The following is a 26,124-nucleotide window of genomic DNA, read 5'->3' as shown; positions in this document are numbered from 1 at the left end:
CTTCCTGTTTCTGTTTCAACATGGCTTCTTGTTCTTTCGCCTAAATTAAGCTTTTGACGCTGTGTTATTTATGATTTACTCAGTAGGTTACATAACGCATATATGTGTGCTTTCAGCATATGAAAAGAAAGATGAGAGCAATGATCTAATGTACGCTAAATGGTGAGTCGTGAACGGTTGATGGTTGTGCGGCGAGTAGTTTAGGGAGCGTCATTAAAAAGCGAGCATCGTGATTAACGTTAAGGTCGTTTTAATTGATCAAGCAGTCTTTGACCAAAGTCATCCGCATCATGTGGGGAAACTTTCTTGAGCATGCATGAAAACGTGCAGAATTATTCTGTGCACTGTTTTATAAAATGAACTGTGCCAAAATAAGCAAGAACTTGCAATACCCAACAGTGCTCGTAATACGATAATTTCAGTTTTTCGTGATTTTAGAAAATTACTCAAAGTTGTACGACCTCTACAAACATTATATCTTAATGAAACATTTATAAATAATGACGGTATCATAATAAAACCAGAACAGACACACTTTTTATTGTACTTTTACACAAATGTATTATATTTCTGAGCATAAATTCTTTTTATCATAAATATCTATGATTAAATTAAGTAAAAGTAGTTTCAAATGTATGTATTTAGTATTTGTTTGTAATTTAAATATTTAATTTAAATTAAAATGTTCATAATTATTCTGTGTACTTGTAATAAACTGAACTACGCCAAAATAAGCAAATTATTGCTATAAACATATATTCTTGTAGTACAATAATTGCAGTATTTCATGATTTTCTAAAATTCTTTAAAGTTGCATAAAACATTTATTAGTAAATTAATCAAAACAGAAAAAATACATGTTTTTGAATCAAAATAAGTGAGCTCTTGTAATTACAATAATGGAAGATTTTCATCATTTACTTTTTTTTTTTGTATTTCATAATAATTACAGTATAGTAATAAAACTAGGACACACTCTTATTGTATTTTAAATAAATGTATTATAACTATGAGATCGAGCATTTTTTTATTATTATAAATGCTCATGAATTAGTAAAAATCATTTGCATTTTAATTTAATGTTTATATTAATTATTTAAGTATTTCATTTCAATGCATACATTTATTAATCAATAAATGTATGTTATGTTGTCTTTATCTAGAATTTAATTTTGATAAAATCACAAATTGAATGAAACTGATGTCTCCTGCTTTTCTAGATGGCGATACCTGCTCAAGGCACCTCTCACGCTCAGCGGGTGCTATCCTTGCTCAACCATCAGAGGGGTCTTGGCCACTTCTGTGATGCCATACTGAGCACAGTCGGTGGGAAGGTGCATCTGGCCCATCGTAATGTTCTTGCCTGTTTCAGCCACTTGTTCCAAGACTCCAGTTCAGACACACCATGTGTACAGATCGACTTGCCAATAGAGTGCCCTGATGATGGACTAGAGCTACTTCTTAACTTTTTTTATACTGGTGAACTCCACTTAGATGATAGCAATTTAGAAAAGATTCAGAATGCAGCTAGCGGACTATCAGTGCCAGAGTCTCTCATACCTTGCCTGAGTTTGCCATGTGTAAAGACTTTGCAGTCACCTGTCTCGAGTGAAGATGATACAGCCAAACAACTATTGACTCTCATATCTGCAGACCCTCAGCCTGATCACACCCCGAAAGGAAAGACTAGTTCTTGGCCGAGGACGAAAAATAAACTCGATGCATTCCAGATAGGTTCAGTGGTCACAGCTAGTGATGATGACCCTCCTGCCTCGACGTCGACTACCACCACACGTTCTGGAAGGCTTGTAAAAGGGCCCAATCGACTAGTCGGGGAAAGTCACATGTCTTCTAACACGAGGCAGAGAGCAGGACGAAGAAAACCATCATCTCTAGAAGACAAAGAGCAGGAGACTGCTGCCACTGAGGACGGAGATCACCTCAAACATCAAGACACCAGTGAGACTGAGGTAATCCATTTTCAACCAGAAGTCATTTATTCAAATAAAATAATTTAAACTTGATCATCTCTGCACTGATCTGACAATGAAAATTGAATGCATTGATTATGAATCTGTTGTACATTTTCTATTAATTCTCCATTAGCAGGTGGATGGATCTGTTGACAATGAGGATGATGATGACAGTGATAGAGGTGGCAGTATGGACATTCTTATTGAGGGTACCGATGAAGAGTATGTGCCTCATGATTCACCTTGCTCGACGTCAAAGACTCCACGGGGAACATGCAAACGACACAAAAGAAGTACCAATAAAAAGAATGGGGAAGGAACATCTAAAGACAGCAAGAAAGGCTCTGTCCAATGTCCTACATGTCATAAAACATTCCTCAGCAAGTACTACCTGAAAGTACACAACAGGTATCTTCCTCTTTGTTAATTTTATATACCGTATTTTCCGGACTATTAGTCACACTTTTTTTCATAGTTTGGCTGGTCCTGCGACTTATAGTCAGGTGCGACTTATTTATCAAAATTAATTTGACATGAACCGAGAGAAATGAACCAAGAGAAATGAACCAATAGAAAACATTACAACATCTCCAGCCACGAGAGGGCACTCTATGCTGCTCAGTGCTCCTGTAGTCTATCACTGAAGACATAGAGCGCCCTCTTGCGGCTGGAGACGGTAATGTTTTCTCTTGGTTCTTGGTTCTAAATAAATGTGACTTATAGTCCAGTGCGACTTATATATGTTTTTCCTCATCATGACGTATTTTTGGTCTGATGCGACTTATACTCAGGTGCGACTTATAGTCCGAAAAATACGGGTGTATATAATTTAATAATGTATAATAATAATGATATAAGATAATAATAATAAGAAGAAGAATATAAGAATAATGTAATTTATTCCTGTGATGCAAAGCTGAATTTTCAGCAACCATTACTGCAGTCTTCATTCTAATATGCTGATTTGCTGTAATCACAAAAAACTTTTTTTTAGGATTCTCTGGTGAATAGAAAGTTCATAAGAACAGCATTTATTTGCAATAGAATGTTATGTTACATTATAAATGCATTCACTGTCACGTTTGATCAATATAATGTGTTTTTATTGAATAAAAGTATTAATTTCTTTTAAAAACAGTTGTTGACCCCAAATGTTGAACAGTAGTGTATATTTCTATGAAAAAAATATTGTAGACATATATAAGATTAATGTTATATATAGAGGCTGGTGTTTTTTTTTGTTTTGTTTGTGTGTAATTGCTATTGAATAATTTTTTTGTAAGTAATTAATATGACTGATCGTGCCTCAATGCAAAGTTCTGTCTTTCCTTCCATCTTGTTTTCTGCAAGGAGACATACAGGAGAGAAGCCCTTTGAATGTGCTAAATGTGGGAAGTGCTACTATAGGAAGGAAAACCTTCTAGAGCATGAAGCCAGGAATTGTCTTATCAGAGCAGAAATGGTGAGTTTGATAGCGGGAGACAATTAACAATATGAATACATACAATAAAACAACAATAATGTGTTATTTTTGGTGGTTTTATATTACAGCTTTTATATTACTAGTATTTACTTAATGCAACTTTCGGTTTGTGCCAGGTGTTTTCTTGTTTGAAATGCACCATGACCTTTAAAAAGCGACATGAGCTGCGTGTTCATATGGTCACACACACAGGAGAGATGCCCAATAAGGTACGTCTTCCATTGTGGAGGCCAGATATGACCTTTTGTCTACAGACATTGTGCCAATGTAATCTTACTTGTCATATTAGTGCACGTCATGCCCTGAGCAGTTCATGCAGAAGAAAGACCTCAGGATCCACATGATTAAAGTACATGGAGCTCCCAAACCACACGCAGTAAGTGACTCTAATGCTAATAAATTGTTTGCAATACAATAATGCCCTGCCATTCAAAACTAAACACAAAATCAGCTATCACTGATTTAATTTAATGTTTTGTGTTGTGGATTATTTGTCATGTGTCTCGTTTAGTGTACATTGTGTCCCAAGCGCTTCCTGTCCCGCACTGAGCTACGTCTGCACGAGTCAGCCAAACATCGTGGTGAGAAACTCTTTGTGTGTGAGGAGTGCGGTCATCGGGCGTCCAGCCGCAACGGCCTGCAAATGCACATCAAAGCCATTCACAGGTTAACATAGGACATCATTAAATATTTCCATAAAGAAACAAAGAACTGAAACGTGCTTTATTTATTGTTTAAACTGATTGCTAATTATATTTTGCCTGCTTTTGAAAGGCGAGGCTTTTAGCCAATGCTAGAATTATGCATGCATGTGGTGAAAAGACTGAGTGGAGTAGTGCTGAGCTGTATTTGTTGTGCTTCTTTCCAGAAACGAGCGTCCTTTTGTGTGTGAGTTCTGCAATCATGCTTTTACACAGAAAACCAATCTAAACATGCACCTTCGCACACATACTGGAGAGAAACCTTTCCAGTGCCACCTGTGTGGCAAGACATTTCGCACACAAGGTAATTTTACAGCAAAAGTTATTTAACTCTGGCCTTTTTGATTTCCAGTTTTTTTTTTAAATCTGAAACCATGCATTTTCTCTGTTAGTTTTGTATTGTTAACAAGATGTTTGCTGATTGTGTGAGCAGCGAGTCTGGACAAACACCACCGCACGCATACAGGAGAACGGCCATTTAGTTGTGAGTTTTGTGAGCAACGCTTTACTGAGAAAGGCCCTCTCTTACGGCACATAGCCAGCAAACACCAAGAAGGTCGACCACACTTTTGCCACATCTGCAACAAAACCTTTAAAGGTAAGATTTAAGTGTGTGTGTGTATTGCATTTTATTTATTTTATTTGACAACAAATATTATTTTCATTATAGATTTATATACTGTGTATATATATATATATATATATATATATATATATACATATATGTATGTATACACACAATTTATATAGAATTTATATTACATGAAATAACATTTATTATTAAAATTAGCTAAAATTAACATGTTTTATTATACATTATACGATATGTATGTGATTTGACAACACACACACACACGTGTGTATATATATATATATATATATTGTGACGAGTCAGCTGCCTCCTCCCTGATTATCACCGGCACCCCGTCCTAAATCGCCGCCCTTCACCAGGCTCCCGACTGGAGTGGGTGTGTGAGAGGAGGGGCGCTGGACGAGTCAGGGCTGGCGGCGTGTGATGGGGCACACCTGAAGGAAGTGGAGCCTCATTACCGCCGCTGTTTAAAAGCCCAACGCGCCTCTCCTCAGGAGACCGGTCTCTTCCCCGTGCATGCACGCTGGTGTCCTCGTGGGTCCAGGAAGGGAGCGTTGAGGGACTCCCGCGCCACCAAGACGTGAGCTGCCGGACCCGCGATCCGGAGGAGAACCGCACCCGTTTACACGGCCGACGGGCCAGGATGCCGGGCCGTCCATCCCCTACCAGTGCCGCGGCCAATGAGAGAGACGCGGCCGCTAGGAGAAGCCGCCGCCCCTCGCGCCCCGGACCTAGGAGGGGAGCGCGTGCGGCCGCCGGACTCCGCCCCTTGCCTGGACCCTTCCTCGGTGAACACTGCCCGACCCACACAAACCCCGCAGCACAACGAGGACACCAGATTCCCTGTTATTTTGGACACTTTCCCCCTTTGGCCACTTTTATTCCCTTTGTTTTATGATTTCTGTTAATAAAAGCCTCTCCGAGGCCTGACGCCACGCCCACTGTGTCTGTCTTGTGCTCCTCCCGTGACACTGGTGGAGAATGTGGGCAAGGCGGAGCCTAGACAGCGCAGTTGGGAAACGTCTGGTGACGTCACTCCCTCTCGCTTGCAAACGTTCGTGAGAACCCAGACTGGGACGGAGGAAAACTGGGGACAGCCTCCCAACCACACAAGGGGTAAGTGACTTTTCCATTGTCATTTTACCCTGTGGTTGGTTGAGGCTGTCACTAAAACCCGGTTTCTCTGTCCCTGTTCTGGTGCGCTGCGAGAGGGAGGACCGCCCGGAGAGGAAGCCCCGCCCACTCCGACCGTTTGGAGCCTGGTTGAGGATGGTAGCACTCCCGTGTGGGCGGCGCCCTGATGACGGGGATGTCGCTTGGGAGGGGGAATGTGACGAGTCAGCTGCCTCCTCCCTGATTATCACCGGCACCCCGTCCTAAATCGCCGCCCTTCACCAGGCTCCCGACTGGAGTGGGTGTGTGAGAGGAGGGGCGCTGGACGAGTCAGGGCTGGCGGCGTGTGATGGGGCACACCTGAAGGAAGTGGAGCCTCATTACCGCCGCTGTTTAAAAGCCCAACGCGCCTCTCCTCAGGAGACCGGTCTCTTCCCCGTGCATGCACACTGGTGTCCTCGTGGGTCCAGGAAGGGTGCGTTGAGGGACTCCCGCGCCACCAAGACGTGAGCTGCCGGACCCGCGATCCGGATGGGAACCGCACCCGTATACACGGCCGACGGGCCAGGATGCCGGGCCGTCCATCCCCTACCAGCGCCGCGGCCAACGAGAGAGACGCGGCCGCTAGGAGAAGCCGCCGCCCCTCGCGCCCCGGACCAAGGAGGGGAGCGCGTGCGGCCGCCGGACTCCGCCCCTTGCCTGGACCCTTCCTTGATGAACACTGCCCGACCTACACAAATCCCGCAGCACGACGAGGACACCAGATTCCCTGTTATTTTGGACACTTTCCCCCTTTGGCCACTTTTATTCCCTTTGTTTTATGATTTCTGTTAATAAAAGCCTCTCCGAGGCCTGACGCCACGCCCACTGTGTCTGTCTTGTGCTCCTCCCGTGACAATATATATATATATATATATATATATATATATATAGCAATAGTTTAAAGTGATCAATAATGAATAATAATTAAATATCCCATAATGCCCCATCAGCCATTGAGCAGCTTCGTGTTCATGTACGACGTCACAAAGGCATGAGAAAATTTGAGTGTTCTGAATGTGGTTACAAGTTCACCAGACAGGTATGAATCAGATGTATTTATGGATTAAGATATCAGAAAAATAATTTTTTTAAAAGCATCTCTATCTTGCCTTTGACAGGCACATTTGCGACGACACTTACAGATCCACAACCGCGTGGAGAACTACAACCCCAAACTGAGACGCTTACGTAACCTGGTAGTGAAGGATGAGAGTGCAGCTGCCTCATCGAGTCCTCCCGGCCAGACAGAGGCTCACGCAGGACCAGCAGACATGGATAACCAGCCAGAGGAGGTTGTTGTGAAACAGGTCGTCTCAGCCTCTGCTGGAGGAACAGGAGAGCAGGCCACGTGTTCAGTGACTGATGGAGCAGTGAGTGGTGAACAGACTGGAAGGACTGATGGGGGGGTGGAGCAGACTCTGTTCACTGTAACAGATGTGAACGAGCAGACCCTGCTGGTGACTGATGCGTACCCCATCCATCAGTCCAGTGTGGTGGTGGAACTGCCCAGCTATGGAGCTGATGGGAAAGTTTAAATGAAGGGGACTTATTGATTCCAGAGCAACGAAGCTACTTGACAAAGGTTTAAGAATTTGAGACATTCATTGTAAATGAAAAGCTTTCTTGCATGAAGAAATCATTTTCTTATTCATTTATCTTCAAAGAACTTGGAAATGACAGAAGACTTGGTTGTATCAAGCATGACGATGCAAGATCATCTTGACCTTTCCAGAACTACATTTTTGGGATCAGTAGGAGATTGGAGTCAGCAATTATTTTGAACCCAAGTCATTTGTAACCCAGCTTCTGCAAAAATGTTTAGCTGTTAACCAGCTTTTCAAGTCAGACTGTGTCTACAGCTTTTGTTTGATAATTTTCTTACTCTATTTGGATGGACAGATAAAAACTCAAAAGTTTTGTACTAAATAATTACCTGGCAATTACAAGATGTTTGACAAAATTGGATACAATAACATGTGACCAAATTTCTTGTAAGATAATGTCTAGATTTATTCAGCATCTGGATGGCAAAATGTAAAAGAAAGACTACTGTAAAACAGGCAAAACAGTCACTAGCTTAATGTATACTCTTGTTTTAATGGAATAATTCATTGAAATACAAATCTATTTTATTCACTTTTCCATGCACATCTTTTTCTATGGTTTTAATGAATTTAATTTCATAAAACATTATGTACAACTTAATTCAAATGCTAAATACACTAGATTCAAAAGAAAAAAATAATCAGATTTCCTACATCCCACTTTACATCTGTAATTTGATGTATTTCAGAGTGAAACAGGATACTTAATATACTGTACTGAACACTGATTTGGAATAATGTGCATAGATAAATATTACACCGTAAAACCATGGTCAGTTCTGATTATATGTTTACTATTCTTTATTGAGTTCAACTTTTATGTGCTATTGTGCTCGAGCTGAAGACTCTGTGAGGGGCTTTGCAGAACATTCGAATGTTAAAACTGTATGTCAGATAGTTTGTCTCTCACGTGATTGTGATCTTATTACATATACATGTGAAAAGAGCAAAAAGTAACAGTTATTGGTTGACCAAACAAACAAACATTACACAAATCATTGCCTTGTCTGTATTGTACAAATGATTTTAACTAAATATTCTAAGAAAAATAAAATCAACATCAAATACTGCTTAAGCGTATCGTAAATAATTAGTTTCACACTGGTAATGTCAAACACATACATCTATTCAAGAGTAACGCGATACTGAATTACTACTTCCAGTTATTAATAAAGCATTTTAATACAATTTGGCACAAAAATACAATACCTTCATCTATTCCTCATGTTTTTTCATGATTGCTGTTTCTCATAAACCGTTACATACCTTCCTCTAAAATAAACAATGACTAGATAATAATAAACTTAATGTAATATTAAAATATGAGAGTTGAAAGGCAAGTCGGATACAAATTCAGTAAAAATGTGATCACTGCATGCCCCACTGTTGTCTGAAATGTGATGTTATTCAAGCAAGATGAACAATAATCAATGGGTTATGCTGGGACTCAGTCACAGTGTTTATCTGTCAAACAAAATTATGGTGTTTTTGGAAAACCTTGGTTTCTCCCAAATCTCTGCGTATATAAAATACTTTTGGTTTTCCACATTGCAGAATTCTGTCTTACTGGAATGACTGTGGTCTCAAAACGATATTTTTTGAAAATAGACATTTTTACTTTACGGTTATGATATTTATATTGTATTGTATTATATTTTTTTTGGGGGGGGGGGGGGGGGTGTTGAATTAAATTTGCATTGTTGTGGATCACTTTTGGAGGTCCATGCTGAATTATAAAATACATTTAAAAAAATGAGCATAACCATAACCAAGGGTTGGATTGCTTGAAATTCACCAAACATGATAGGCACTATTTCATGAATCACTTCACTCAAGTCTCTGTTCAAGGTAAACACAGTCAGCATTAGAAATGCATGCAACAATTAAAGCTGTAGAAATACTGGGTAACTGGGAGAAATAATGCAAACATTGATTGTCCATTCACCAGCCCCTTTTGCTGCCCAGCTGAGGTGAATATTTGATAAAGTGCAAAACACCTAGTAGTGAAGTCACATTGAATGTCATTCAGTCTCACATTTAGTAAAGTTCTCAATGCACTTCATTGAGATCTTGGTTGTGGTTCTGATTGACGTTGTTGTGGTTGTGAAATGCCTGATTGCGGTGGTGTCTGTGGAGGTGGATGTCATTGGGCTCAGGTATGTCGATGGGTTCGAAGGTGCTTGGAACAAGAGGCATAAACTGTCGGAATATGCTGACACTTCCATGCCAGAAGGTGGGCTGGGAGAGCCGGCCAGCTGGGGACCAAGATCGAGTAGAGGGGTCGTAGACCTCCACCACATCAGATAGCTCAAAAGTGCTGTCATAGCCACCGGACACATAGAGTCGACCACCCAGAGCTGCTACACTGCCTCCAACATGAACCTGTGGGAGGTGAGACTTTTTAGTTACCTCTGTGAATGCCTAATGTGGGTCAATGATGTGATGAAGGAAATTATTTCTTAGAACATTTTTAAAAACTGTATTAACTTATAATTAAGTAATAATTAATTTGAAACGTTTTAAAGTCTTTTGTCTGCTAAATCCAGGTTATGTTGTGTTGCCAGAAAAATCATGGTTCAACCAACATGCAGAAATGTGCAGAAAATAAAAAAATAAACAGGAAATGACATCATAGAGAGGACTACTGCAGGAAAAAGGTCCTTTGTCAATAGTGATGCAGTGACTTGAAAACCTGATGCAAAATCTGTGTGGAAAAATGTTTTGCCCTCAAGAGAAATTCCAGATCACTCTTAAAATTACTCACTTTTGACCTGTGAAAATGTTATGAAAAACGGTAAATGAAATTGCATCTTTTAAAAAAATGAAACAAGGTCAAATGTACATACTTGTGTCATGGGACAAATCTTATCCCATTCGTTTTTCTGTGGATTGTAGACATCTACTTCTGCTGAATCATCCCTGAAACAAAACCACTGTCATGAGAAACATGGAAAAACAAAACACTTCCTTTATCGTTTATTTTTTTCTGCATCTCATTAGCTACTGGATATTTTACAACTGTGGGGAAAAAATAAATACCTCACCTTACAAAGTAAATCAACCCATTAAGAGTGACTGTTTTGGGGGCAAAGGACCATGGAGGCAGTTCTCCACAGTTGACTAGTGACCAGCGGTTGCTTACAACATCGTAACACTGAATTGCCATCGTGTCCTCTCCAGTTAAGGAGCCAATGGCATAGAGCCGTCCCCTGCATGCCGTAGTAGAACAGTTATCCATGGAATGTGGCATGGGCGGAAGTGCCTCCCAGCAGTCTAGAGTATGATCATAGCGCTCTGTGCTATCAGAGGCTACCACATACAGCTGACCCTTCAGGACGCAGGAGCTGTGGTACTCTCTGGCTTTCAGCATGGGGGAGACCTCCGTCCACTCATTCACACTGGAGTTGTATCGCCAAACGCAATCATAGAGACGTGATCCATCTGAGCCACCTGTTGTAAATGAAGCAGGTTGGACAGCTTAAACACTTCATCATTTATCAACCTTAATTTCCAAACTTCCACACATGTGCCACTGTTTAGGGTTACTGCTATAAATAGGGATAATTTGGGATTATTGACGATAGTTGAAAAAAGTAGTTTGATTCTGTTAACCTCTTGTGGAGCCTGATTACAGGTTTAATTACTTCTATAAATCAGTACTTTCTATTAAATCAAACATACAGCTTGAGCTTACAACTGCCATCAACATCGGAACTGGAACTGTTGAATTCCACAGTTCAGTGCTCAGTCACCTTTTTAAACACCACTTGCATAACAGCAAAGAACACTTAGAATAGGAGCAGCATTGGACTGCATGAGATGGCTTCTCGATTGAATCACTGTCTATTCCTGAAGGTCCGTTTCATACATGTCACCTGAAATCATGTTGGCCACTGCTGATCTAGCAGAACATTATGTCCCATCACCACACTTTAACATAGCCGAACATACAGGGGTTTATTTATACATTGGCCACCACGTTGTAAACAGTTTGGAAAGAAAGACACTCTGAGCCTGCCTGGGGATTTGTGCTTTCTTCTATTACATTAGCATGATGACACAAGTTGCAGTTGATCTTGAGTAAGGCTAATGATACATAGGAGCAACTTTGCTCAATGCTGCCATCAACGGACTACCAGGTGAGGACTACCAGGTGTTACCCATCCTCAATGATAAAGTGCCCTAGCAACATTATACAAAAAAAGCTGCCTGGCAAAATTGCTCAAAAGGTGTATCCCCATGTATCATCAGCCTATAAGTTTGTCCCAACAGGAAACTTCATCACTGTACTAACCTGTCACGTAAATGTCATTGCCCAGGGCGGCTATGCTGTAGCCACCTCCAAGGTGGTCTGGGAATTCTGCTAAATATCTCCACTGTCCGGTCTGTGGGTTGTAGCAATCCACAGTAACAAGCTCATCACAGTCTTGATCACATCCTCCCACCACCACCAGAATTTCGGCCAGGCCGGTGGATGGACGTGGGCGCATTCGATGGCTGGGTCGGTCATGTCGGTCATATTCGTAAGACTGAAAGCTGCGTGCCTCACTGACTAACCGTAAACAGGCTGGCGACAAGTAGACCAGTGGATCGCTCTCCACATGGGCCAGAAGGTAGAAACGGCGAACAAACGGCAGCCGTACTTGCTGCAACAACTCAGGCCAGTAATGCAATCGGTGATGCAAGTCAGCTTTAACCCAGCGCACGGCAATCTGGTATGTCGTTTCTTCCTTATCCACACACAGTCCGTCATCAGACACAAACTCAAGCAGCCGCTTCCACGACAACCGTTCAAAGTCCATGCTCTTTGCCAGCTGCACAATGTTCTTTAGCACAAAACGGCGAGCACTAGCCGCTAGCTCACGACAGGCATAAGCCTCTGCGAAGTCCTGGATTTCCAAGCAGTTGGAAACATCAAGTCTCTGCTCCAGGAATGCGCAGCATGCTTCCTTGACGGATGGGAACTGGAAGAGGTCCGCTGTCTTGAGCAGCAGGTCCACGTTGTCGTGCGTGACGGTCACGCGACCTGTGTAGCAAAAGTCCACCAGGAGGCCCAACAGTTCAGCCGATACTTCGTGTAGCACCACACGGTCCATTACACTCTCTCGTAGCGTACCGGCAAACATGGCACGGAAGTAGGTGCTGGCAGCTGCTAGAACAGTTCTATGGCAGTGGAACTCTTTGCCTTCAGCACACAACGTGACATCAAAGAACTTGCGCTCGGCGCGGAGCTCGTGGATGCCACGAAGTAAGTTGACAGCGTGGGCCGCGTCGAAGAAAGGCAGCATGGAGGGCTGGGTTTGTAAAACTGGTTTCTCCATAGCTTACTTTACTTTCTCTTGACGTACGTCTGGTCAGAACTCTGGATTCTCCTTTAAACAAAGAACAGGAGTATATTAGTAGTCTGTAGTAGTGAAAACAAGTTTTAAAAACAGAAAACCACAAATTGAAGTTTCAGCCTACCTGTGGATCTTCTCAAAGCTTTTAAATTTGTGTAAGGGATACGGAGCTTCTAGAATTGAATATCATGTGTTTATGATGAATGTTAGCAACCACTGGTCTCTTAAGAGAGTGTGATCATCGTGTCTGGCCTATAAATACACCAGCAGTGTCCATTTTCACAGGCTGGGTGAGGGGGGGTCTTCACACACCCTTTAGCTTCTCTTACTGAAGATTACAGAAACTTCTCCACTCTGAATCTTACATCAACAAATCTAACGAAGGTTTACAGGAATAGTTCAGTATTCATCATTTAATCAATCTCATGTCATTCCATTAGTATTATTCTTTTTTCAATGAAACACAAAAGAGTATGATCTAGCTGCTCTTTTCCATATGAAGAACATGAATTGTGAAAAGGACACAAAGGAACAATAAAACCATCACAGAAGTAGTCCATACAAGCTGTGTGCTATATTATAAGTTTTCTAAAGCAGTATGTGAGCTTTGAGTGAGAAACAAAGGTGTCATTCACTAACACTGTTCAATTTGTCTCATTGTTGTAGCTTTAAAATCTCATCTGCCTACACTAGAACCGATAACTACATTAACATCCACCAGGGTTTCCCATACATTCATTAATTCACGAGTTCACACTTACATATAATTAGCTGAAGTATTATAGTGCATATTTGGCGTGCTGTCCGGGGAAGGGACTCCGAGCTCGGGAATGGCCCGAACCTAGAGTACCCCCCTTATATGTAAAAGTGTAAAATGAACTCTAGTGGAGGAGATGGGGATGGAGGGGGGATGCTGACAAACCATCAATGGAGACAGGTAGGCTAATTCAGCTGTATTTATACCCTAAGGTTGATTATATTAAGTGGCTCCACCTGAGTTAATTAGGCTAAGTATCTGACGTGCTCCTCCCGAACCTTGTTATGAAACTGCATTTTGTGCACACAATATCAAAGCTGACCGCCACGGATTGATTCAGATTTTTTAAATATTTAATATGGGTACAATTGTATTTTATTGTGGATCTGTGCGCTGCTTGCTCCCTCCCTCTCACAAACTGACAACGGAGGCACGCGTGACTAGCCCCCTCCTCTTCGAACACGATCTTAATCAAAACATGAGCATGTGTTAGTTAGAGGACCGATCACCGGTGCTTAATGCTTATTCCCCCAGCGAAGATTCCAGAATCAATCCGGAGTTGAATGGTTAGTAATGAACACTGTTGCTCAACATAACTCTGAGAAGTTAGTCTATGTTAAGCGCTGTCGCGTTTCCATTACAGATTCGCACAAAACTTCTGTGTTTTTTTTTTCTTCTAAATATCGATAAACAAAACGAAATTACGGCGTTTCCATTAACCGATGTTATGCGACTAAAACGTCATTTTTTTCCTCTCGCGATCAGTCATTTCATAAATCATGGCAACGGATATCACAGAAACCAGGCTAGACATTATATTATTATTATCTCCAGGTTCAGGTTTGTGTGTGTGTGTGTCCACCTCCAGGTCCAGTTTTGTTTGTGTGTGAGCCTGTGTGTGTCTGAGTCTGTGTGTGGTGAGTCTTTTTGAATGTTTGAGTGTGTGAGCGAGAAGGGTATTCCTGCACAACCGGAGGCTGCAGTTTCAGGACCGCAGTTCTTGGACCGCAGCTTTAGGACCCTAGTTTTTTTGTGACAGCGCCACCTACTGTACTGGATCAACACTAATTAAAGATGGACGACATGGACAGCAATTAGACGGGGAGTACCGATATTTAATTAAGTTTTATTTTATAACGTTTAAATGGTGCAAAGTTTACATAGTGAGAACGTTACCTATGAATTAATAATTAATTCCCACCAAATTAAGAATTTGTGAGCTAGTTTTATTAATTACTACGACGTTAATTCGTGGCCATGATTTCATAAATCCTTGTTGAGTTTTAATTACGAAGTATTATAAGTGAATCTAGCCTGCACATTAATTAAACTTACCAGATGACAAGAGCATGGTTGATGTAAGGTTTGTAAGATTTACCTGCAGCTTAATGTATAAGTGTGAATACTAGCTTAATAGTCATCATTTTACCATATTTATGTATAAAATATCTTTCATAATTAAACTGCACTGACTGCCTTGTTGCAGTATGTGTTAGCCTGTTGTTTTGCCATTGTTTTGTAATGATGAATGAGGCGTTTGGCAATTTTAATAGCGTGTTACAATTTGGCCTAATCTGCAGGTCTACTCCACATACAGTCCATTGATATCATGTGTTCCTGTCATGTTCTGCATGGCCAATAGGAAGTGATTTTATGGATCTGGTTAGGCTCATTGTAGGACAGATGATTAAAAAAGGCACTAGGGATATTTTCATGATCTCAAAATATTCTAACTAGGCACTAGGCTCTCTTTTTCAAGATACATATACAGTAACAATCCAAAAAGGGAGTTTCTTATTTATCTCTCTCTGTCTCTCGCTCTCTCTTTCTCTAGAGTTGAAGCCTACAGCCATTCTATCCATGCAGCGACTGATGGAAAAGGGGTTCACTTTGGTGCTGTTGTCGCAAAAATGAGAGATATATATAGATATATATATATATATATACAGTACAGACCAAAAGTTTGGACACACCTTCTCATTCAAAGAGTTTTCTTTATTTTCATGACTATGAAAATTGTAGAGTCACACTGAAGGCATCAAAACTATGAATTAACACATGTGGAATTATATATGGAATTATATACATAACAAAAAAGTGTGAAACAACTGAAAATATGTCATATTGTAGGTTCTTCAAAGTAGCCACCTTTTGCTTTGATTACTGCTTTGCACACTCTTGGCATTCTCTTGATGAGCTTCAAGAGGTAGTCACCTGAAATGGTCTTCCAACAGTCTTGAAGGAGTTACCCGAGAGATGCTTAGCACTTGTTGGCCCTTTTACTATATATATATATATATATATATATATATATATGTACATATATGTATATAAATAAACATTCTTGAATCCTTCTTGTGTCTGGTCTTGCCTCTGAACAACTTTTAAAATATTGGCAGTAATTTAGTGACTCCATACGCTGATTCCAACTTTAACTTACCTGATAATGAGCTAATAATGAGGTTAATCAATATACTGTATAATTCAAGAGACTAAGACTTTTAAGGTTCTTCATTTTTTACAATTGTTTTAAAATTGATATACATCAATTTTACAAAATGTATATTTCATTTATAATTTGTTCAAATTCAGCCGATTTTAAATTTAAAATTGTGACTCAAAGCACACTTAGTAATTAACCTCTGCTGCATTTTGAATCAAAAATCACTTTTAAAAACAAATACCACTGAGATTAATATATTGACGCTATATACAAAGTAACGTGACTGCAAACTAAACCAACAGGGTACTAGAACTGCGGTCCTGAAACTGCAACCATCGCAATATCGTCCAGTACGGTAGGTGGCGCTGTCACGAAAAACTAGGGTCCTAGAACTGCGGCCCAGATCCGCGGTCCTGAATCTGTTACCTCCGGTTGTGCAGGAACATACTATTGGTGTGAGCCTGTGTTCGAGTGTGTCAGTAAGTTTGTGAGTTTGAATGTGTGTGTGTGTGTGTGTGTGTGTGTCCATCTTCAGGGCCAGGTTTGTGTGTGTGTGAGCAAAATTTGCAACAAGAAGTCTGTGGAGCAGTCATAGCATAGTTCACGAGTTCACACTTACATCTAATCTGAAGGCGAATAGTAGGCATATTTTGGCATGCTGTCCTGGGGGAGGGGTCCGGGCCCGAACCCAAATAACTCCCCCATCCCCAATTTGGGATAAATAGATTAGAAGTGAGGAGTTGGGGTGGAGGAGGGATGCCGAAAAAACTGTGGTGGGACAGGAGGTAGGAAGACTGGATATATTTAGGCTTGTGTGCTATTTAAGATGATTAGCTAAACGAGATGCACCTGTGCCAAATTGGATGATTATCTGATCGTGCTTCTCCCGAACTTTGTTAATAAAACCACATAAAGTGTAGCAATGGCATAGCAATGTAGCAATAGCAATGTCTTTAAAGGGATAGTTCCCCCAAAAATGAAAATTCTATCATCGTTTACTCACCCTCAAGTTTTCCAAACCTGTATGAGTTTCTTTGTTCTGCTGAACACAAAGGAAGATATTTGGAAGAATGTTTGTAACCAAACAGATCTCGGTCCCCGTTGACTAACATGTTATATATTCTTTCCTACTATGGAAGTCAATGGGGACCGAAATCTGTTGGATTCTGTCATTCTTCCAAATATCTCCAAATATAACCAAATTATCCCTTTAAGGCAGTCATCCTCAAATCTGGCTCGCGAGATCCACTTTCCTGCGAAGTTTAGCTCTAACCCTAATCAAACACGCATGAGTTTGCTAATCAGTGTCTTCAGGATCATTAGAAAATCACAGGCAGGTGTGTTTAATTAGAGTCGGAGCTAAACTGTGCAGGAAACTGGATCTCGCGAGCCAGATTTGAGGATCACTGCTTTAAGGTATCTGACACTAAGTGTACTTGTCACTAAAAATATGATATATATATATTATTTTTTTAACTTAATCCCCCCCCCCCCCCCCGGTCCCCGTTCCCCAAACACCACACCACTGCAAATACAATCTAATTCTGTGGGAAACACTGCATCCACATTGGCATACGATAATTTTCTGGGCCCGGTTCCCCGATAACGCTCACTCTCAGCACGCTAAGAAGACCTCGAAAGATATATCTTACCAAAGTTGTTTATGTTTCTAAGTGTGTTCCCCGAAGTGTCCCTTAGGAAGCTTATTAGCACGCTGCCTTTTACGTCCGGCGTTACAAGCGCGCTGTCCCCAGTGAAGGTGCTGAATTAGTTGGAATCGATTGCTCACACGAAGGTGCAATACAGCATTAAGAAAGACAGCACGTTCTATGCAAATGAAACATTCCTCAAATTATTACAGTAACATTTATTTTAACAGTTTAAGTTATCAGTAATATATAGACTATGAATTAAATTATCAAATGGTCACCAATCATCCACCCTCCTTATCCCATTGTGCCACTTGTGTCGCTTCTTCGACTTTTAAAAGTTACACTTTTATATTAATGGTAAGGTACTTTACAATCAGAATTGATTTGGCAAGCAGCTGCAGTTCCGTTTAATGCAGTATTTATTGCCATTGGTTAATGTTTTCAATAAAAAGCAACCTATCTACAATGAACAGAGAGAGAAAGTTAGATACAGAATATGCTGGGGAAGCAATGTAAAAAAGGCCTTCTCCCACGACCTCGATGAAGCTCTGTGTAGCAAAAAAAAAAAAAACCTTAGCGCTGCAAGCAGCTTGACTTCAGGGCTTAAAGCAAAATTATGCCGTGTTAGCCTGGCAAGCGCAGGTCTGAGAAAGTCCAGAGGCACCATAATTAACTGTCTTGGGAGGCGATTTTCTTTTTAACATGGCCATGTCAGGCAAAATGTCAAAAGGGCTTAAGTTTTGCCGAATAAAAAAATTGACATAGACTAAACGGTTCCGCGTCCGGCTCCGTCTTTGATTCAATTAAGGACACTTTGGATCGCTGCCATAGTTGGTCGCTTACTGGACACCACCATCCGTACCCATTTATAGATCTTAGCCATTTAGAGCCAAATTGTTTGCCAGATTTTAATTATCAAAAGTGATTGCCAATTTAAACGGTTTAATTACATTACAAAATAGCCTAGGCTAATTCCCACCATAGTAGTTCTGATACCACATAAAGTCAACTTCATAATAGGCCTGTATCCATTGCGAACATATTTTATTATGAGTCTTAAAATGTCCATAAGATAAAATCATTGTTGAGCCACAACATTGTCAACATATCATAGTTTGACTTGTACTGTGCTGCGCTGATTTCTAAAGATGCACAGTGGTGGTGACTAGCATCTTGAGCTCAAACAACGCTAAGAGAGAGCTTACGAATGGTCCAGACCAACCTTACGAAAGTGAGACTTACAGAAGATATACTTAGCATATGAACATGTCGGGAATCGTGCCATAAAGGTTAAGAGAGAGGTTAAGGAATAGGTTAAGAATTATTTAGCGAAAAGAGCGTTTCGGGGAACCGGGCACAGTCACTTTAAATGCTTAACCTCAACCTGTTTTTATTGTTCATCCCTTGGAGAAAAAAAAATAGAGGAACAATATCATTGGAATCATTTTCAGAACTATGTTGTTGTTATCATTATAATTGTGTTGTGGACTTTAAGAATTAAGGCCCGTTCACACCAAGAACCGTAACTATACAGATGATAGATTATGTTGTCTGTTTATTCCAAGCACACACTCGTCTACTGCTTTAAATAATCAAGCTGATGGCTGAAGGTCTGGAATTCATGGCAGCTTTCATTGGCCAAGGCCCAGAGATGGGCACTAGAGTTAGTGACTCGGACTCGTGTCTTCAGACTTGACTCGACTCGAGGAAAAGGACTGTTGAATATTTTAAAAGCATCTCGACTCTAAATCCTTGTATAACCTAACTGATATTGAAAAGGCAAGTCTATTTATCTATCTCTATAACTTGTTCAAACCATCTGTGGCAAGATGTTTCTGATCTACATTTAGCATTATTAATCTGTAGGCTAAGAACATTTCAAATGAATCTTGTAATTATAATTGGGTAATTGTTGTTAGGTGGCTAGGATAGAACTTAAACTTTGAAAATGCTGGTTATCTTTCTTTTCTGTCTTAAGATGAAAACGTTTTGATTATTGTAGACATTTTTAGTTAATATAGCTTTTAAGTAAAATATCACAATGGTATAGATTTCAGGATGAAAAGTCTGAAGTCAGAAACATTATTTTTTTCACATGGCCTCGCATGTATCTAAATGTAAAATAAAAAAAATAAATAGAAATAATATATATATATATATATATATATATATATATATATATATATATATATATATATATATATATATATATATATTGTCCAGACCTCTGCTTATAAGAAATCATAGAGCCTTGGAACTTTAATTGAATACCCATGACTTCAAAAATAAATAATTTATTTGTATGGTTTAACCTCACATCTAAACCTTTATTATTAAAATTACACCATCATACATTTTGTCTATAACCTATTAAACTTTTTTTGTAGGATTTTTTTTGCGAGCCATTAAATGACTTGAGACTCGACTCGTGACCAAAGACTTGAGACTTGAATCAGACTCAAGGTTAAAGACTTCAGAATTGACTCGGACTCCAGGTTAAAGACTTCAGACTTGAATCAGACTCCAGGTTAAAGACTTCAGAATTGACTCGGACTCCAGGTTAAAGACTTCAGACTTGAATCAGACTCCAGGTTAAAGACTTCAGCCTTGAATCAGACTCCAGGTTAAAGACTTCAGCCTTGAATCAGACTCCAGGTTAAAGACTTCAGACTTGAATCGGACTCCAGGTTAAAGACTTCAGAATTGACTCGGACTCCAGGTTAAAGACTTCAGACTTGAATCAGACTCCAGGTTAAAGACTTCAGCCTTGAATCAGACTCCAGGTTAAAGACTTCAGCCTTGAATCAGACTCCAGGTTAAAGACTTCAGACTTGAATCAGACTCCAGGTTAAAGACTTCAGCCTTGAATCAGACTCCAGGTTAAAGACTTCAGCCTTGAATCAGACTCCAGGTTAAAGACTTCAGACTTGAATCAGACTCCAGGTTAAAGACTTCAGACTTGAATCAGACTCCAGGTTAAAGACTTCAGCCTTGAATCAGACTCCAGGTTAAAGACTTCAGCCTTGAATCAGACTCCAGGTTAAAGACTTCAGCCTTGAATCAGACTCCAGGTTAAAGACTTCAGACTTGAATCAGACTCCAGGTTAAAGACTTCAGACTTGAATCAGACTCCAGGTTAAAGACTTCAGCCTTGAATCAGACTCCAGGTTAAAGACTTCAGACTTGACTCGGACTCCAACTTAAACACTCGTGAACATCTCTGCCAAGCCCTGCCCATGAGGCTGTTTGACCAACACGACAAACAACCAATCACAGTTTGTTTTGTTCAGCAGCATGTTTCGGGGCATGCAAATGTCACCAAAATAACAGACCGGTGTGTAAAACTCTCTGACGTATTTCTACTTTTGTGTCCCATATGCATCAGTCGTTCAGCCAACAGTCCAAGGGCGTGACGTCTGAGACTGAGACTATAGTCCTTGGTGTGAACAGGTCTTAAGAATGATTATTAAAACTTCAGTTAGAGTTAACATTATAATTATTGTCCTTAATGTCAATGGGTCTTAATGGCTCAAATTTAGGTCGTTTTATTGTTTAAAAAAAAAAAAAAAAAAAAAAAAAAAAAACTATTGTATATATTCAGAAGATACAGAACAGTTACATGATTTTTGAAATTGCCAGTATAAACTAACGTTCACTTGCACTGTGTGGAAAAGGGCAGATCAGACTTTCTGCTTAATATCTACTGTTGTGCTTTAGAGAAGGAAGTAATATAAATAATTTGAGCGTGAAAAAATAAGACAAATAATGTTCATTAAAAATAATGAACAAATCCTAAATTATACAATATTCTGATTAGGGCTGTCACTTTTAGTTCGAAAATCGATTGCACAATTGATCGGACCAACCAAAAAAAGTTTCGAAAACGAAAATAGGGAACTGATTTATTTTAACCAAATATGTACACTATTAATTTTAAAATAATTAAACAGTTTAAAAAATATAGATGTAACAAAACTCACAAACAAGAAGAAAAAGAAAATAAAAAAATCTGAAAATGCAGTATACTTTATAGGCGCAATTTTACGTGCCTAAAAGACCCAGTTACTTCAAAAGCGACCTCTTATGCTGCGTTCACACCAGGACCCCGAAAATGTTGATTGACTTGTTTTCCTGTCCAATAAATTTGTAATGGCCCTAGCCTTTTTTCACATTTCATGCCTGCCTAGTGCCGCCTAGCCTAAGTGTCGATTACGTAAAAAAAAAAACACATGGCCTGTTCTCAAGTGCATTTAAAGTTTAATTTTTTGAACAGTTGTTTGAAACGGATTAAATCATTATTTAAAATAATCTTGGAGATTTTTGAATTGCCTAAATCAAAAATGCAGCCGGGTTTAAGCCTGCAGTGATGTTTTTCTTTTGTTATGGCAGCCGTCCCCTCTGCATAAATATATTTTCGAGAATGTTGCACTCCTGTTGTGGTTTGTTATTCTGCACAAAACTACATGCCAATAAATAAGAAATATTGCTGACTTGTGCGTTTCCAGTGCTCTCTTTATGTTCGTCCGTTATTTGACGTTGAAAAAGTAAAAGCTTTTTTTAGATATGGAAAATCGGTTTTACAATCGATTCAATGAACACTTATGTCTTAAAAATCGAAAATGATTTTTTTCACAAATGTGACAGCCCTAATTCTCATAAGTTAGCAGTCTGTGTAAAAATACCCTATAATGTTTCTCCTGTATATTCTGTTTATATTCTCAACAAAAGTCACAAGTGAGGGTTTATTGTCAATGGCAGTGTGAGTTTAAAATAAAAATGGCATTTCCATCTACAGGGTAAGGTATCAAAACAGGCTGGCAAACACACATGCTTCCTTAAGGCATAACAACCAAAGCTTATACTGAAGATCCATGTGACATTATGCAGCTCAATTATGTTTTATGAAGGTTGGCTCATCAAAACAGATGAGAGAGGGAAAAAGAGGGAAAGAGAGGGAGGGGCCCCAGTGGATGAACAAACTGCAGAGAAATAGACCTGCTCTGAACAGCATAGCTCTACAGTTTTCAGTGTGAGACCTACATTATGCATTGTAGGGTTGAGGAATAACGCATTCATTTGTGCATGTACTGGGTTCCCAAGAGGCTGGGTATTTTTGGAATGCATTAGATGCCAATATTCTCCATAATGCAGTGTCGCAGTTCTGTGTCTGTTAAATAAATTAATTACTGAATATATATATATATATATATATATATATATATATTAGGGGTGTAATGGTTCACAAAATTCACGGTTCGGTTCGATACGATACACTGATGTCACGGTTCGGTTCGGTACGGTTCGGTACGTTTTAGATACAGCAAAAAGTAAAAACATCTCAATTTTTCTGATTGCCGCAAGCGCACCGTGGGTCATGTGACAAGAACTAACCAATCAGCTTCAACGTTGAAAGCTCATCCAAGATGAAGGAACAGCTGATCATAGTTGTATATGGATTGCAATTTTGAAATAAATTTAGTAGCAGAGCTAGCCTACTGCAAGCGATTTTTAGAGCTGCAAATCCATTTATCCTTTGCTGAAATTTCTGTGTCTTCATGGAGAGAGCAGCACGTCATTGTTGCTTAGCAAAGGCAGATGCCTCAGGGGCGCTTCTGCCCGAGCGTTTTGGAAAGAAGGAGAAAGACGCGCCTAGCGCGTTTTTAGGCGCAATATGTGAACGGCCCCTAAGGCGCTCGCTTACTCAGCACGCGCTGAAGGTTCGTTGCAAAATCGCTAATGCATTTAACAGACCAGAAATACAAGATCCTCCAATAACCAACAGGTCTGGTGTTGGGGTGCACTTTGGATTCCCTGTGATGACAGAATGAATGGTAAATAGTAAGTTTTTTTTAATTCCCGCTGGTGTACCCTATTGTCATGTAGCAGATGCGACCGTTGTTTTTTTTATCCACCACTCTCTTGCCATCACCATTATAGCTTACAGGGAATCCAAAGTGCACTCAAACACCAGACCTGTTGGTATTTTCTGGTCTGTTAAACGCACTGGCCACCGCGTACCGTGCATGAACTGCTCGGACACTCAGCGCGTACTGAGTGAGCGAGCGCCTGACTGAGTAGCCTAACATAAATTCTTCTTCGGGGGTGTCAGGGGCGTTGCCTGTTACGTCGTTTGGGTTATTGGGCTACCTTGTTGAACGCATATCATTATATTTCACTTTTTTTTTTTTTTTTTTCAAATATAATTAATTAGTTCAATGAACCATTCGGTACATAATGCGTACCGCGTACCGAACCGAAAGCCTCGTACCGAACGGTTCAATACGAATACGCTTATCTTTACACCCCTAATATATATATATATATATATATATATATATATATATATATATGAGTGTGTGTAAATGCAGCTGTATTCAACAAAGATAATTATAACATTGATCATTTATCTTATGCCTGTTGCGTTTTAGACAACTCGCATACCAGGGTGCTTACTAGTAATCGGTTTACCAGTTGGTCCGAGAATAGCATGGCTGACAGTGACCAGCACTAGATTTCTCCTGACTTACTGTCCTGCCATGTCAATACAGCGTCGTGATCTAGTTATGAGACATGACTATAAACAGGAAGCCCAACTCTGTGATGTAGTGTGAGCCGCCATATCAACAAAAAAAGCAATAAAAAATGCTGTATTTTTAAAACGCATAATAAAGTCATTATTTATTTATATTGTTAGACTGACTTTAAAATGTGTCTGTTACTGACCCTTACAACCAGTGAAATATAAATATAATATCTTCTTTGTACGACTCTAGAATAGAAAACACCTTTATGAACCCCTCAGGAACTCTCTTCCATCTGAACAGCCTTTGTACACCCTGTGTGTGTCTCTAACCCACCAGTGTCCTGCAGTCTAATGTTGCACCTGACTGAGTGATGCCCGTCATAACACAGCTGCCATGGCTCTGCATTCCATCAGAACAAAACCAAAGGAGCCGAGCAAGTTTAGGACTCAGGACAACCAGGATCAGGCTCTGTTCATTCTATATAGCAAGTCAGTCCTCAATAATTTCAAATCATCATGAACCATTACTTTTAATAAATGTATGCAAGTGCACACACACACACATACATACACATATACATATACACACATACACAAAGCCTAGCATTTAAAATTACCCATTTAATTTGAAGAAATTCTAATATATATATATATATATATATATATATATAAAATAAACACCCACTCACTTTCAACTGAAACTTCCAACCCCCGTATAAAGTTAAATGTTTACAAATATATTGATTACAGAAATATTAACAATGTCTAGACCTTGAATGTTGGTTTTAAAACCAGTTTTACCCTTTCATCAGACTTTTCTGCTATAGTTTAGAGCCAGGAGACCTTTTTCCAATTCCAGTCTATTTTAAGATTTGACCCGATGGTTGGTGTCACGCATTGCTCATATTCACCTACTGCCAACTACATCAAGGCTTCACGTAACAACGGAAATGTTTCTAATATATATTTTTATCCATTAAATCAAACACAAAGACTTGAGCGTGATGATCAATACAGAAACACGGGTAACAGAGTAACTGTCTGCTTTTTGTCTGCTTCGGTTGAGAAAAACAACACGAGAAGCGTCACATTTTCACCTTCATGCACAGGCTGTTCCTGGCGCTTTTCTACTTACCTAATCCAGCTGTTAGCGATTTCGGTTGCTATCCGCCTCGGATAATTTGAAAGATTGTTATAATTTGTCCTATATCCTATTCAGCGGATAACTCTGCTAATGTGTGTTTTCTCTCCGCTCATGTCAGCGCCATGACGCCGCATCATCAGAGATCCTCATTGGACACTTGAGCAGCAGTTACATGGTGACGTGATCTTAAGTTTGACTGTCCAAACTGTTGAACTGACGCCGCACACGGATGCATCTATTACTTCAGAATTACACTGAGAGCAATGAAGAAATTCTATATATATATAGTTTGTAGTATTTCAGTTGCATGTTGTTGGCATAAGATTTTTAGATTTAGCTTGAAATTCTATGTATGCTGCAGATTCCCATTCTATGTCACAACATGCCCCTCTATTAATTAAATAAACTGTACATATTTATTTATTTTTCTAGGAAATAATAGTGGAAATATTCTGTAGACAGGATTTCATAAGTAACACCACTCTGAAAATATTTACTGGAATATAAATAGTGAGATTTAGCCTTGGCCTTTCATTGCTAAATACACACACACAACTATGTTTCAAATCTGTAATCAGATTGAACAGTTTTGTATTTTAATGTTTGCTCTTAATTGTTTTGGCTTCAGAGGAAAGGGATTATTTCGCGCTCTGCTTGATTTGGATTTAAGATGTGAGGCCCCCTGGTGCTGTAAACTAATCTTTCTGCCAAGACTAAGTCTGTGCATGCAATCAGAGGTAATTATTTGAGTGAATGAA

General features: G+C 39.7%; 2 protein-coding genes and 1 long non-coding RNA gene across 5 annotated transcripts; 2 read left to right on the top strand and 1 right to left on the bottom strand.

Moving 5' to 3' along the window:
• The first annotated feature begins 2 nt into the window (after positions 1 to 2).
• LOC127944481 (telomere zinc finger-associated protein) lies at positions 3 to 8,578 on the top strand. The gene is made up of 11 exons (XM_052540431.1): positions 3 to 162; positions 1,221 to 1,970; positions 2,107 to 2,381; positions 3,324 to 3,435; positions 3,573 to 3,665; positions 3,746 to 3,832; positions 3,968 to 4,122; positions 4,325 to 4,461; positions 4,591 to 4,755; positions 6,855 to 6,943; positions 7,023 to 8,578. The coding sequence occupies exons 1-11, from the start codon at positions 160 to 162 to the stop codon at positions 7,437 to 7,439; spliced, it is 2,283 nt and encodes a 760-aa protein (XP_052396391.1). The 5' UTR covers positions 3 to 159; the 3' UTR covers positions 7,440 to 8,578.
• Positions 8,579 to 9,181: 603 nt separating this feature from the next.
• LOC127944483 (kelch-like protein 21) lies at positions 9,182 to 25,525 on the bottom strand. 2 transcript variants are annotated; one of them, XM_052540434.1, is made up of 6 exons: positions 25,358 to 25,519; positions 12,972 to 13,222; positions 11,803 to 12,880; positions 10,553 to 10,958; positions 10,355 to 10,427; positions 9,182 to 9,890 (listed from the first exon to the last, which is right to left on the bottom strand). In XM_052540434.1, exons 3-6 carry the CDS (start codon positions 12,827 to 12,829, stop codon positions 9,558 to 9,560), a joined length of 1,839 nt encoding a protein of 612 aa, XP_052396394.1. In that variant the 5' UTR covers positions 12,830 to 12,880; positions 12,972 to 13,222; positions 25,358 to 25,519; the 3' UTR covers positions 9,182 to 9,557. The 2 variants fall into 2 exon arrangements, with proteins under 2 accessions (XP_052396394.1, XP_052396393.1); XM_052540433.1 differs by lacking the exon at positions 12,972 to 13,222 and having other exon boundaries at positions 25,358 to 25,525.
• Positions 20,041 to 21,230, top strand: LOC127944484 (uncharacterized). 2 transcript variants are annotated; one of them, XR_008150366.1, is made up of 6 exons: positions 20,041 to 20,226; positions 20,259 to 20,290; positions 20,355 to 20,450; positions 20,611 to 20,674; positions 20,771 to 20,834; positions 20,867 to 21,230. It is a non-coding gene; the product is annotated as an uncharacterized LOC127944484 (long non-coding RNA). The 2 variants fall into 2 exon arrangements; XR_008150367.1 differs by lacking the exon at positions 20,611 to 20,674.
• Positions 25,526 to 26,124: the final 599 nt, after the last annotated feature.

This window comes from Carassius gibelio, chromosome A23 (genome assembly GCF_023724105.1).
Source record: "Carassius gibelio isolate Cgi1373 ecotype wild population from Czech Republic chromosome A23, carGib1.2-hapl.c, whole genome shotgun sequence".
In the NCBI taxonomy this organism is placed as follows: domain Eukaryota; kingdom Metazoa; phylum Chordata; class Actinopteri; order Cypriniformes; family Cyprinidae; genus Carassius; species Carassius gibelio.
Note: the sequence above shows the minus strand (reverse complement) of the source record. Positions and strands in the feature narration are given on the sequence as shown.